We start from the raw sequence: 15,575 nt of genomic DNA, 5'->3' as shown, positions 1-15,575 counted from the left end.
AGCTCATATCTTTCGTTCTTTTCCGTAAAACCATATACATTAAGAACATTAAAATCCCTGTCTAAAAAGGTCAGATTTACTAAAAGTGCCCGGCCTTGCCTCACCACAGTGCTGCCCTTCACCAAGATGTTAGGATTATTAATTAAAACCGCAACTCCGTCGTTTTTGTTAAAATTTGATCCGCTCCATATGGAGGCTCCCGCGGACCATAGCTCTTCCATTTTTGTGTACCTAGTTAAAAAGGGCAGAGAACACTCTTGTAATAAAAACAAATCTGACTTAAAAGATTTTAAAAAGGACAAAATACTCTGTGCTCTGATGGTGGACCTCACACTTCTGACATTGATAGTAGAGATGGTGAGGGCCATGAGCAGTAGGGTTAAAAAGGTATGAGGCATTTAAAACAGAAGACAATAAAAAGACTACAAAAATATGATTAAAATCATGTTACATCTTGTAGCATTTGTCTTTCCTTTTCCCCAGATGAGCTGAGGTCTGGAGGGCAAATGCCTGTCGCTTCAGAGGCCACAGAGGGAACCTCTTGTGGCTCCTTTGGCGATGATGCTGTTAGCTTAATGTGCAAAAAGGAAACCTCATTTGGGGACTCTAGGGGCCACATGCGCTCCAGATCTACCGAATCGGAACTATCGAGCTTATATGCTGCCCTAGATTTTTTCTCCTCCGTTACAATCAGAGGAGACCCCGCAGGTCTTTTTTGCACCTGAGCATTTGGGAGTGAACACTCTGTCTCACTCCCGGTGGATTCTTCCACCCCATCCGAAACTGTTACCAGTGATTCTTCCTCACTTTCCTTTCCTTCCATTACCATTTCCTGTTCCGTTGCCTCCGCCCCTGTGGCCGCCCCACTTCCTCCTTCCTGCCCAATCCCTGAGGCCGGCTGGGAATTTGAAATTCCCGCCAAAACCTCAGGGACCGCCTCCTCTCTCCTTTGTTCCTTCGTTTGTTGCCCATGTGGGGCGGCCATTTTTAGCTTGTTGGCAAAACTTTTAGGGCAGTCTCTGTAAAGATGGTTTGTTTCTCCACAAAGATTGCACCGTCTGCCATTGGTACAGTCATCAAAACTGTGACCAATTTCTCTACACTTCCCACAGATTAACTCTTGGCATGCTTCAGCTAGATGACCAAACCTTCCACACTTTCTGCAGAGTTTGGGCATTCCTTGATAATGTATGTAGCCTCTGTTCTCTCCGAGCACAATCATGGAAGGCAGATGCTTCAGGCCCTGGTAGCCCCCAGCGTCTTCCCATTGTTTAATGGGAATTCGCCAGGAGCATGTCCAAATGCCATCTTCATCTAACACTTTGACAGGCTGGCCTCGAACAGTGCAAAATCTACCCAACCAAACACAAATATCATCTCCAGTCACGGTTTCATTGAACATCCTGACAATCACAGTTTTAAGTGTGTTATCAGAAAGTTTCTCAACAGTGAACATGGAAAACTGGGCTTTAACTGATTCAAACCTTTGCCAAAAGTCACTAAGTAGGGAAGCGGTTTTAAAACTAACATCAAATCCTTTGTTCAAGGGCAGAGTCATCAAACAATTCAGGTCGTCACATTTAAAAGCTAAGGTCTTTTGGATCAGCTTCCTGGAAAAGTCCATACGGGACATTCCCAGGAGCTTCCCCTCACCCTGCCTGAATAAAAAACGCACGCTGTGGTGCCTCCGCACGCCGGCACGGGCAGCCGACATGATAGAGGCACCAACAGCCTAAAAACTTAAAACAACAATAAATACAACAATAAATAACAAAATAAATAATTAAAAGACCTTACCTTAAAACTTGTTGGAGCCCGAAGCAGCAGAGTTCAATATACCTCCCGAAGTTGTGTGACTCAAGATATGAAGGGATCTCGAGTCAGGAAACCTCCAAGAGGCGATCGCAGTCTCAACCGTCCGACAAGATACTTGATCTTAGCCAAAAGGCCGAGAAGCGACCTAGTTTAATACTAGTTTAATATGTTGCACTTAACTTTATGTACTTTCCTTTATTTTGTATTACGGAAAACAATCAATTTAAAAAATCTTGTTGTAATTCATAAAATTCGTATTGAATTATAATTCATATAATTTAAGAAACACGCAACTTATCATAATTAATTCTTATTTTCACTGTTTAATTTCCCCATGAGGGGATGCACCGGTCCCGGAAGTACTGCAATACCGGATCAATGCGTGGAGTGGACGGAGCAAGCCCCTATTCCATCTCCAGTATCCAAAAATCAATTTAATATATGGTCCCCGGATAGAGGACGTATCAGATATTAAACTGATAAGAACAGATACTACACTTGATCTTAGCCAAAAGGCCGAGAAGCGATACCCACAAACTGTCAGCGCTGAGGGACTGATTCGACGCGCTACACATTTGAAAGACGGTGAGACGCGAACTAGCGCCCGATAAACACTTCAGACTACAAACACACTAGGAGACTGACGCACACACACACACACACACTCACAAACTCACACACTCAAAACTCTCTCACGACGAGCTGAAAACCTCATCAAGTCACACGGATTCTTCTACTTCCGGTACGCTGCGTTCCCATCGTCCAATCAAACACGAGGACGGAGTTAGTGGACCATAAAACAAGTTGAATTCTCTTAATAGTTTGTTTATCATAAAACAAGAGATTGAAGTCTATCTACTCTAGTTCAGACAGCATGATATATCAAATAACAATAATAAAAAAAAAAGCTTATCAAATGCTTTCATTCACTTGATGAGTTGTATGAGTAAGAAAGAAAGATGGTTCACTCAGACTTTGCATTGACTATGTTCACTTAATAAGAAGACAGTTGCAGACTGACATCCTTTGCCTCATATACAAGACATTACAGATACTTTTCCATCCTTGACCAAGGGAAGGCATACCACCAAGGGTTTATGGCTGAGGGCTTTCATTACGCCATGGGGGTTATACGAGTGGTTCAGGATTCCTTTTGGGCTGACCAATGCACCTGCTGTATTTCAAGAGAAGGAAAAGGAGAACTGGAAAGAACATCTAGAGGACCGTTAAGAAAACAGCTAACTCTTGTCTTCCCGACTGCCTGGGACCTGTAACACACGCATAAATTACGTTATTATATATCACACTGGAAAAATGAACCAGGATACAAAACAAGAGACCAGAGTCGATGGCAGTTTTTAAATATTATATTAATCTTTATTTGAGTTTTGACAAAATACCCAGAAGCTCCAACCTTTACAAAAATATGTCTTCTACAAATTCTTTTCACGGGAGCGAGCGAATTAAACACAGTGTAGAGTATCTGATAACAGCGACACGTTATGCTGTGTTCACACCAAACGCGAATAGAGCGTCAAATTCGCGTCTACCGCGCCTAGTTTGCCGCTTGACCATTTTGAGATCATTCGCTTCATTCGCGCGTGAAATTAACTTCACAACAGACGCGAATTCGCGTCATGGGGGGGCTTCTGCCAGCTGAGTTCACGCAGCATTTTCAACCGCCATTTTTATTCGGATAATTTTCAAAATATTACTGTTATTGTGTCATGAAATGTAGTTTTAAAAGTATTTCAGACGAGAATGTAGTTGTTTTAAACTCAAATATGCGGTTTATTTATAATGACAGCGTCTATTTAAAAAAATGTGTTTCGCCGATCTCTGAGATGAGCTCCATGCGATCAGCGGGAGCTCCGTCATCATGTATACGCCGAGAGCAGCCTCACCTCGGATAGATCTTCTGACATTTGCCGCTGGCTCTGATGTCTCTTTAGTGGTTCAAGATAAAATATAATTCGTTTGGGGTAAAATGAAACGTTTCTTATCTTTGGCCTTTATTCAATTTTTCTATTAATATGTATATATATAGATAGATAGATAGATAGATAGATAGGTCCTTTTTATTGCTGTTTATTTTGTCATTTAGCTCCGGTTGACTGCTCACTGACAACATCAGTCGTTCCTCCTTGTTGAATGAGTGGAGAAGGGTATTCCTGCACAACCGGAGGCTGCAGGAACATACTGTTGAATGAGTGACTCCTAGCAGGCTCCTGATTGGTTAACGCGGCGCGAATTGACGCCAAAGTTCAAATTTTTCAACTCGGGCGGCAGACGCGAATTCGCGTCAAACGCTAAATGCACAAAAAGCACCATTCGCGCTTAACGCGCGTTTCGCGCGAAGCGCCCTATTCGCGCGTCAATTCGCGTCATTCGCGCGAACTAGACGCGCGAATGAGGCGAATTCGCGTCTTCCGCACCGCGCTTAACGCCCCATTCGCGCCGCGAGACCTCCAGACGCGCGTAAACGCGCCTTTGCATTGACTTAACATTGAAATCATTCGCGCCAGACGCTCTATTCGCGTTTGGTGTGAACACAGCATTACAGCCCGAACAAAGCCTTAATGCTGTGTTCACACCAAACGCGAATAGAGCGTCAAATTCGCGTCTACCGCGTCTAGTTTGCCGCTTGACCATTTTGAGATCATTCGCTTCATTCGCGCGAGTAATTCGCTTCATTCGCGCGTGGAATTAACTTCACAACAGACGCGAATTCGCGTCATGGGGGGGCTTCTGCCAGCTGAGTTCACGCAGCATTTTCAACCGCCATTTTTATTCGGATAATTTTCTAAATATTACTGTTACTGTGTCATGAAATGTAGTTTTAAAAGTATTTCAGGCGAGAATGTAGTTGTTTTAAACTCAAATATGCGGTTTATTTATAATGACAGCGTCTATTTAAAAAAATGTGTTTCGCCGATCTCGGAGATGAGCTCCAGCGGGAGCTCCGTCATCATGTATCCGCCGAGAGCAGCCTCGGCTCGGCTAGACCTTCTGACATTTGCCGCTGACTCTGATGTCTCATTAGTGGTTCAAGATAAAATATAATTCGTTTGGGGTAAAATGAAACGTTTCTTATCAATTGGCCTTTATTCAATTTATCTATTAATATGTTTTTTATATACATATATGTCCTTTTTATTCCTGTCTCTATAGAAATATGAACTTTTGTCATATAGCTCCGGTTGCTCACTGACAACATCAGTCGTTCCCTCCTTGTTGAATGAGTGGAGAAGGGTATTCCTGCACAACCGGAGGCTGCAGGAACATACTGTTGAGTGACTCCTAGCAGGCTCCTGATTGGTTAACGCGGCGCGAATTGACGCCAAAGTTCAAATTTTTCAACTCGGGCGGCAGACGCGAATTCGCGTCAAACGCTAAATGCACAAAAAGCACCTTCGCGCGAAACGCCCTATTCGCGTCATTCGCGCGAACTAGACGCGCGAATGAGGCGAATTCGCGTCTTCCGCGCCGCGCTTAACGCCCCATTCGCGCCGCGAGACCTCCAGACGCGCGTAAACGCGCCTTTGCATTGACTTAACATTGAAATCATTCGCGCCAGACGCTCTATTCGCGTTTGGTGTGAACACAGCATAACGAGCTTCGTTATGCTGTGTTCACACCAAACGCGAATAGAGCGTCAAATTCGCGTCTACCGCGTCTAGTTTGCCGCTTGACCATTTTGAGATCATTCGCTTCATTCGCGCGAGTAATTCGCTTCATTCGCGCGTGGAATTAACTTCACAACAGACGCGAATTCGCGTCATGGGGGGGCTTCTGCCAGCTGAGTTCACGCAGCATTTCAACCGCCATTTTTATTCGGATAATTTTCAAAATATTACTGTTACTGTGTCATGAAATGTAGTTTTAAAAGTATTTCAGGCGAGAATGTAGTTGTTTTAAACTCAGATATGCGGTTTATTTATAATGACAGCGTCTATTTAAAAAAATGTGTTTCGCCGATCTCGGAGATGAGCTCCATGCGACCAGCGGGAGCTCCGTCATCATGTATCCGCCGAGAGCAGCCTCGGCTCGGCTAGACCTTCTGACATTTGCCGCTGGCTCTGATGTCTCTTTAGTGGTTCAAGATAAAATATAATTCGTTTGGGGTAAAATGAAACGTTTCTTATCAATTGGCCTTTATTCAATTTATCTATTAATATGTTTTTTATATACATATATGTCCTTTTTATTCCTGTCTCTATAGAAATATGAACTTTTGTCATATAGCTCCGGTTGACTGCTCACTGACAACATCAGTCGTTCCCTCCTTGTTGAATGAGTGGAGAAGGGTATTCCTGCACAACCGGAGGCTGCAGGAACATTCTGTTGAATGAGTGACTCCTAGCAGGCTCCTGATTGGTTAACGCGGCGCGAATTGACGCCAAAGTTCAAATTTTTCAACTCGGGCGGCAGACGCGAATTCGCGTCAAACGCTAAATGCACAAAAAGCACCTTCGCGCTTAACGCGCGTTTCGCGCGAAACGCCCTATTCGCGCGTCAATTCGCGTCATTCGCGCGAACTAGACGCGCGAATGAGGCGAATTCGCGTCTTCCGCGCCGCGCTTAACGCCCCATTCGCGCCGCGAGACCTCCAGACGCGCGTAAACGCGCCTTTGCATTGACTTAACATTGAAATCATTCGCGCCAGACGCTCTATTCGCGTTTGGTGTGAACACAGCATTAGTGTTTGTGACGAGTACAGCCTCGCTCATGTCGTCCGATAGCAGCCGTCCTGGTCCAAACTCTCTCAACACGTCTCCATTAAATTAATCAACTTAAATTAGCATTCCACAAATATATAGTAACGTGATTGTTTTACAACAAATGAAGTAGAACTAATGTACAGACGTTGAAGCCGTTTCAAGTGCTGCCAACGAAAGCTTGATTATAAGATGATTCACACACACACACACACACACACACACACACACAAAAGACAGAAAACAAACATGGTTTTGGTCCGGTCCGTGTATCATCCGATCATTCAACGGACCTATACACCAAGTAATATGTACTTTTTACATTTTAACCAACATTTAAACCTGATCTAAAAAAGAACTTTGTTGACAAAAACATCTCTCATATCTTATATAAATTAAAGTATTTTTATTGGGGTAATTGCAGAAATCAATCCTTGTTCGTTTTTTTATTTTTTAAAGCAGTAAACGTTTTAAATAATTACTGCTCATCTGTCGCTTTAATGTACGTCCCCTTGGAATAATAAGGTTCTATCTGCGTTCTGAGTAGTTTTGAGATATTGAGCTTTAAAGTTTTTGTGTTCCATAGACTTCTGTAGATAGAATCTTTTTGTTTTTTCAATAAAAAATCCCAAAATGTACACAACTTAAAACATCACATAATGTAAATAAATTGTCACAGAATAAGAATATGTGAATAACTCAATTTTGACAAAAATGTCAGATAGAACCTTATAATTCTATCCTAATAATATTAATCATTGTTATCGTGTGTATAATGATTAACATCCACAGCTTGTTTTGTGGCACTAAAGGTTTTATCCCGTTCAGTCCAAATAAAGATCATATTCACCATCATTACAAGAAATGAATGAGATGTGGTTCAGATTTAATTTAATAGCCTTCTATACATAGCCGTCTATCAGACTAACAATTAACAACATTAACAACCATGAAGAACTTCTGTTTGGGGACGATTAGTTAATTTATATCTTACGTGATTACGTCATGTGTGAATGCAAGCTAGTGGAAAACAAGCATTTGTGGTCAATAAGCATATAGACGTTAAATTTTATCCTCGAGGGCTCTCCGAAGACGCATTCAATTTGTGATTTGAAATCTCATCTTCCGGATCCAGATCCATTTACTTCAAATAAAACTTGATTATCCGACGATCTACTTCATAATATTAACAAAGTTCAAATGTTAAACTTAAAACTTATAACATTCAAACCTATTACTGAAGAAATACACGGATTGTATTTAAGTATTACTATATATCTCTGCCTAGTAAATACATTCGTCTTCTTGTCATCTATTGTTTATACACATTATGAGGGAGAGCGCGAACGCAGTCCCCACTAGCAGAAATTATGCAGTTGAGATTCTCACATGTGGAGAATTCATAGAGGTCAGAGAGCCGGAGTGCAATGGCTGATCCTCACTCTAGGTGATCCACCTGCTTGATCATGGAGTCACCCCTGCCAGGTAAGTATGAGTTCTACACGGATCCGATCAGAGACTCACTCCGCTCCACACCGATCACGTCGACGGTGAATAAACACACACCGGCGCGCTTTACACAAACAACACATGCTCAGTTTATTACGACCCTCCTTTACTTGAAAAAAAGCGCGGTAACAATTTGAGCTTTATGAAAAACTCAAATACACTTCGCGCCTCACACAAACGGAATACAATTTGAGCTTTATCAAAAACACAAAAACACACACGTAATACGTCACGTCTATTATATTTAATCTCACGTCCATTATGGGAGCAACACAAAGCTCCGATAACATTTTTTTACTTGCACGTAAAATATAACGCGGATAACATTAAATGCATGTTTTTCAGCAGATCAGAATGATTAATAATCGCGCCTTTCTGTTGCACTGTCGGTCTCGATTATCCGCCATGTTTGTAGTTTTTAACACTTTTAATTCTTGTTTGTAGTTTTAATCGAAGTTGTTGTGGACAGTATTATCCATTCGATTGCGCGAATCTGCGAGCGTTGTTATTGTTAAACGAATCAAGGAAGTGTAAGAACAATGTGTATTTTAAAGCAAAAACTAGCTTATAACTGCAGTCCGACAAACAAAAACACATTTAAATATTCAAATCTTACATGTTTACTATGATCCTTCTGTTCTCAATATGTGTCAATATAACAATATAACGCTTCATATTAAACTCTATTTTACTGTGTTTCAGTAGAGACAAATTTGGGGAGATGAAAAATATTACAAAACTTTCTGAAAATACAATATTAGAAATAACTCCAATTACTAGAAATGTAATGTACAATTTGCATGCATACAAACTTTGTAGAAAAATTAAATTCGAGAGGTTTCCAACCATGCATACTTATTAACATAAGGCTTTTATACTAGAGGTACTGTGCTAACAAAGTTTTTGGCCCATTTTGCGGTGCTATTTCTCGGCCCACAATGATGATGCATTAAATTGGACAAAAGGTCTTTATACTGAAGGTACGGTCCTAACAGAATCCAAATTTTGAGCATTTTTAACTTTACCAGTGTGTTTAATTGGCCTTTGAATTAAACATAAGGAACAATGCAAATTGAGCAATATTGCACCATCAGCCCAATTCATGGTGGTGTTTCTCGGCCAGTGTACATGATACTTTAAAATTTAAATGTATATCTTTATACTAGAGGTACTGCTTAAACAAAATCCAAATCTAAAGCACTTTTTAACTTTCCAATTCTTTTTAACCGGTCTTTGAACTTGGCATGGAGGACAATGCACACAATCATATTTTGCCATAAACCCATTTGCGGTGCTGTTTCTTGGCCCCTGATGATTCTTTAAAACAGACATAACACCTTTACACTAGAGGTACTGCTCTAAGAAAATACAGCACTTTTAAAAATTTCCAATTTCTTGTAATTGGCTTTTAAAATTGGCATAATCTTCCTGAGAACCAGATTTTCTTTTTTTTTTTTTTTTTTTTGTAAACTTTCTTTATGTCATTATTTTGATAGGAGCATAAGAATTCTGATTTTTTTAAACTAAATATTTTAATCATTTTATATCATGTCCTTTGTAGAGTACTCCAGGACTATGTTTTTAAAAATAAGTAAAAATAAATAAATAAATAATAATAATAATAAATAAAAAAGACATGAAAAGGAATATATGGGCAAAAAACATTTTATTTTTCCCCATCCCCTTTTTAGGTTTCAGGCTAATTTTTAGACAAAATTTGTACAAAGATGATTCTCGGCTATGAAAGACATAACAAAATAATCTGATATACTACTATAATGTATGGAAAATGTGTAAAATGTCTATAAGCAGTAGACATTTGATAATTTGTAGACATTTGTGACCCTGGAGCCAAAACCAGTCTCAAATCGCTGGGGTTTGTTTTTAGCAATAGCAATAAATACATTCTATGGGTCAAAATGATCAATTAACTTTTCTTTTTTTTAAGCAATTATCAATCAGATATTGTGTAAAGATCATGTTCCATGAATATATTTTATAAATTTCCTACTTTAAATATATCAAAACTTAATGTTTGATTAGTAATATGCATTGCTAAGAACTTTATTTGAACAACTTTAAAGATGATTTTCTCAATATTTGGATTTTTTGCAAATGAATATAAAATATGTTAAAAACCACATATTATACAGAGACTTCAAAATTAGTGGTATTTTATTAAATTTAACGTATTATACTTTCAATAAAACGTTTGCAACAAGTTTCTAAAAGCGGTTTTATTCCTGTTTTGGTCTTGTTTCGGTTTTATTTTTAGTTTTTGTCATATTCATACAGCGTTTGTTGTTCACAGAGCTTCAAAGCAGTTCATTATGTAATAAACATTTGGTTCCATTGATTCAAAGCTAAGAAAAAAAATCTGATTTGCTTTGGTTCACTAACAATTTTCTGAACACACATCTCATCAAAAGCTGAATGTTCCCAAAACTACACTGTCATATTAAAAATGTTTTTAACAAATTTCCTTACCTGGATGAGGATGCACCGCTCCCAGAAGTACTGCAACACCAGGTCGATGCATGGAGCTGATGGAGCAAGCAAAAATCAATTTAAATATCATAATACCCAGATGACATCCTGGATGCGATTCAAATTTTTCCTTTTTCTTTGGAGTGTAACAAGCTCTTGGTGCATGAAGAAGATCCGTAAAGCTGCAAAGAATAAAATCTCAAATCAAAAGAGATATTCTTCATCAAAGTAAATAAAAAGCCACACCCCTAAACACCTCATTTAAACACGCCCCCACATGTCTACATCACTATGTGGGGGAAGATTTATATAACGCCGCCCAAATGTTCTCACAAAGAAAGTTGGAGTGAGATCAGTAACAGAAAAGCAACGCACACTGGAGAAGACAAAAGCTGGAACCAATCCAGCATTAAGATGATTTTAACTCAAACACAGAGTCTATAATCCATAATAACACTTCCTCCAGTGAAAAAGTGTTCTGGTCTGAATCAGGAGAGAAATCTGCACAGATCAAGCAGCGATTAAACATCTCTAAACAAATATGCGAGAGACAACAGCAGATGATGCACTTTTTCACTGGAGGAAGTGTTATTATGGATTACGGTAAATTTAATTTATTTATTTAACCAGATTAAAAAACTAATTCAGATTAAAATCTCTTTTACCAGAGACACTTGGCTATGAAAGCAGCAAAAAGTAACAAATATTCAAGTTTACATCCAAAACATGAATCAAATATCACAACAATTAAAAACTAATAATAATAAAAACATCATAATTTAGAAGCCCCTTCTGACCAATGACTAAAATGAAGCTCTCGATGAAGTGCTATTTGACTCAAATCCAGGGGCATTTTTTACCCTTGTAATGTCATTTTAAGGTCTAACCTTTGTCATCTTTTACATCAAATACATACATTTATATAAACTTAATTTTTTTATTTTATTAAATTTGAATAATAAGACACAATTAGGTATAATAATAACCAATCAACTGAAATCAGTATCAACAAAATTAATCTTTGCTCTCCAGTGGAGCACAGAAGAGCAAAAGTGGCATGTTAGGAATATTAACACTGTTTAAGATCACAATGCAAACATCTATATGCAATGTTTTGAGATTAATGTTTCAAATATAAAGTTTTGAATATAGAAATATTACATGATACTGTAGAAAGGAAACAAGGGAAACTCCTACAAATGCAAGTGTATTAAGATCAGCTTTACTGTGTGTCTTTAGTAAAAGCTGACAGGAGTTTAAGCCCAGAAGAGAACAAACACCTTCTCCTTGGTCTCTGATGATGAATGATTGACAGAACAAATCAAATTAGCACTAGAACTAATTTACATATTGTTAGCCGTAATTAACAACTCCGAAAATTATACAGGGTTTCTAATCAGAATTTGATTTTTTGATACGAAACCGGGTTTAATTTTCAGACATGTCTTCCGCAGGACAAACAGCTGCCAATCAGGCAATATTATAAATCAATTTACCTATGACATATGAGCTGTTCTTATGGAAATGTTGCCATGTTATTACTCCATTTATTACACTTCGTTTTAATTATGGTTTATCATAAGAACTCATGAATAAGAAAAATTTAGACGTAGTGTATGGATTATTTTTTCAGAATGAGAAAAATATTTTATGAATATTTTATGCTCATATTTAAAAATAATATAGAATATCAGATCATACCGTCTTTTATAATAGTTTAGAATCATCTCTGAATAATATTTGGCTTTGTAAAACCTCATAATTAACAACGAACAAAAAACACGTTTCTTGGTTTGTGTATGTAAATTTGGATACCACTGTCTTGTCGATTAAATTGTGACATTCATGAACTCAATAAGCATGCATACTACTTTAATATGTTGCAATCATCTTTATGTACTTTCCTTTTTTTTGTATTACGGAAACAGTCAAATTAAAAAAATCTTGTTGTAGTTCATGAAATTAGTATTGAATCATAATTCATATGATTTAAGACAGAACATACTTATCAAAATTAATTCTAATTTTTACTTTTTAATTTCCCCATGAGGGGATGCACCGGTCCCGGAAGTACTGCATTACCAGGTCAATGCGTGGAGTGGACGGAGCAAGCCCCTGTTCCATCTCCAGTATCCAAAAATCAATTTAATATATGGTCCCCGGATAGGGGACGTATCAGATATTAAACTGATAAGAACAGATACTACACTTGATCTTAGCCAAAAGGCCGAGAAGCGATACCCACAAACTGTCAGCGCTGAGGAACTGATTCGACGCGCTACACATTTGAAAGACGGTGAGACGCGAACTAGCGCCCGATAAATACTTCAGACTACAAACACACTAGGAGACTGACGCACACACACACACACACACACACACACATACATACATACACACACCCTCAGACACTCACAAGAAACACTCACACACTCAAAACTCTCACGACGAGCTGAAAACCTCCTCAAGACACGCGGAGTCTGCTACTTCCGGTACGCTGCATTCCCATCGTCCAGTCAAACACGAGGACGGAGTTAGTGGACCATAAAACAAGTTGAATTCTCTTAATAGTTTGTTTATCATAAAACAAGAGATTGAAGTCCATCTACTCTAGTTCAGACAGCATGATATATCAAATAACAATAATAAAAAAAAAAGCTTATCAAATGCTTTCATTCACTTGATGAGTTGTATGAGTAAGAAAGAAAGATGGTTCACTCAGACTTTGCATTGACTATGTTCACTTAATAAGAAGACAGTTGCAGACTGACATCCTTTGCCTCATATACAAGACATTACAGATACTTTTCCATCCTTGACCAAGGGAAGGCATACCACCAAGGGTTTATGGCTGAGGGCTTTCATTACGCCATGGGGGTTATACGAGAGGTTCAGGATTCCTTTTGGGCTGACCAATGCACCTGCTGTATTTCAAGAGAAGGAAAAGGAGAACTGGAAAGAACATCTAGAGGACCGTTAAGAAAACAGCTAACTCTTGTCTTCCCGACTGCCTGGGACCTGTAACACACGCATAAATTACGTTATTATATATCACACTGGAAAAATGAACCAGGATACAAAACAAGAGACCAGAGTCGATGGCAGTTTTTAAATATTATATTAATCTTTATTTGAGTTTTGACAAAATACCCAGAAGCTCCAACCTTTACAAAAATATGTCTTCTACAAATTCTTTTCACGGGAGCGAGCGAATTAAACACAGTGTAGAGTATCTGATAACAGCGACACGTTACAGCCCGAACAAAGCCTTAACGAGCTTCGTTAGTGTTTGTGACGAGTACAGCCTCGCTCGTGTCGTCCGATAGCAGCCGTCCTGGTCCAAACTCTCTCAACACGTCTCCATTAAATTAATCAACTTAAATTAGCATTCCACAAATATATAGTAACGTGATTGTTTTACAACAAATGAAGTAGAACTAATGTACAGACGTTGAAGCCGTTTCAAGTGCTGCCAACGAAAGCTTGATTATAAGATGATTCACACACACACACACACACACACACACACACACACACACACACACACACACACACACACACACAAAAGACAGAAAACAAACATGGTTTTGGTCCCACAGAATTGTACAGGTTTATCATCAGAAGACAAAAGCACAGCAGCTCAGCACAAGAGAAGGCATCTGAGATTCTTCAAGCCAGTATCAATGTAAATGTAGACCTTCATCTTCTGACTCCAAAGTGCATTTGAGCGTACGAAGAGGAACCTGCGGCAAAAACACTTCAATCAGCATCAAATCACAATGAACTCCAAGCATTAATCAGTGCAGGGCAATCCATTCCCTGTTAATCAAATCAAATCTAGCCCTCTATCATTTCTAAATAACATTACAGAAGACAGTGAGCGTTTGTCATTCAGGAAGTGTTACATATGCGCACCTTTTGTGTTATTTAATGCTTTTAGACAGTGGTTTTCAACCTGTGGTCCGCGGCCCCCTATTGGGCCGCGGTGGTATTGCAGGTGGGCCGCCAATTATTTTCTGTTCATTTCCAGTCCATTCTTCACACACTGTCTGTGATGCGCCTTTTTTCTGAGCCAATGTTGACGGATCAGAGCGTTCTCACTGCGGTAAAAGATAGAGATAAAAACGTGCGAAAATAATTCATGTCTAACACATGAGCATAGAGTGAATTTGTTAGTGAACAGGATGCAGTTTAAGTGAGAGGAGACACGTTTTAAGTGTGCACACTCTCTCCTCGCAAAGCAGCGTGTATCTGAGCAAGCACGACCGGTTTTGTGACAGAGCAAAGGAAATCTGCTGCGAACAGAGAGATTCGCACTCGTGCATTATTTTAATGTGCTTTCGCGTTATATTTATGCACTCTCACTGCTGACCGCATACACATACTGTATACACACTGCAAACACCTGAGGCACCGCTACAATTAATGAGCTCTATGAACAATGCATGGCAAAAAAGAAAAAAAAGTCCCTGTATACAGGATTTTTTTTTTTTTTTTTTTTTTTTTGCCACAAGTCTATACATTTTTTTACATCTTCACTATAGTGATAATTTTGACTTATGTCTGTTCTAGAGATGTTACAACTTTTTGATAAAGCTCTGATTGGTTTTCTTTTGGAAATATGTTTCAAATTAATCCTGAATGCATTTATGACTGTAAAAGCACAATTGCAAAATTGATCAAAAAAATCGCGATAGTTTTTTTTTTTTTTTTTGGTCCATATCGCACAGCCCTAGTTTATTCAATAAATATAGTTTAAAATCTAGCTTCTGAGTACTAAGTTATTAACCCAACAATAGCGGGGTCAGTTAATTTTTTTGAAGTGGGCCGCGCAAACATATGTGTTTGGTTGTGTGGGCCGCGAGTTGAAAAAGGTTGGGAACCACTGCTTTTAGATATAGTAAAAATACTAAATATATTTGTGTGTATATATATATATATATATATATATACACACATTTAAAAAAAAAATATAGATATATATATTTTTATAAAAAATGCAATGTTGTATTAATGGAACAGAACTTTCTAAATGCTGTGTATATT

At 38.6% G+C, this 15,575-nt stretch overlaps 2 protein-coding genes and 3 non-coding genes across 5 annotated transcripts in view; 1 reads left to right on the top strand and 4 right to left on the bottom strand.

The window, feature by feature from the left end:
• Positions 1-15,575, top strand: part of LOC127935227 (glutathione S-transferase A) — a 232,949-nt gene that overhangs the window by 216,705 nt on the left and 669 nt on the right. The window lies entirely within an intron of this gene.
• Positions 2,153-2,343, bottom strand: LOC127936289 (U2 spliceosomal RNA). Its single transcript, XR_008148252.1, has one exon. It is a non-coding gene; the product is annotated as a U2 spliceosomal RNA (small nuclear RNA).
• On the bottom strand, positions 7,866-8,026 carry LOC127936276 (U1 spliceosomal RNA). The gene has a single exon (XR_008148241.1). It is a non-coding gene; the product is annotated as a U1 spliceosomal RNA (small nuclear RNA).
• On the bottom strand, positions 12,578-12,768 carry LOC127936288 (U2 spliceosomal RNA). The gene has a single exon (XR_008148251.1). It is a non-coding gene; the product is annotated as a U2 spliceosomal RNA (small nuclear RNA).
• akap9 (A kinase (PRKA) anchor protein 9) overlaps positions 14,066-15,575 on the bottom strand; it is a 224,801-nt gene continuing 223,291 nt past the window's right edge. The window contains exon 51 of the mRNA XM_052532897.1: positions 14,066-14,272. Coding sequence (XP_052388857.1) covers positions 14,229-14,272 — 44 coding nt within the window. The 3' untranslated portion in view covers positions 14,066-14,228. The remainder of the gene's footprint in view (positions 14,273-15,575) is intronic.

This window comes from Carassius gibelio, chromosome A19, assembly GCF_023724105.1.
Source record: "Carassius gibelio isolate Cgi1373 ecotype wild population from Czech Republic chromosome A19, carGib1.2-hapl.c, whole genome shotgun sequence".
Classification (NCBI taxonomy): domain Eukaryota; kingdom Metazoa; phylum Chordata; class Actinopteri; order Cypriniformes; family Cyprinidae; genus Carassius; species Carassius gibelio.
The sequence above is the reverse complement of the archived record's forward strand: the minus strand, read 5'-3'. Positions and strand labels throughout refer to the sequence as shown.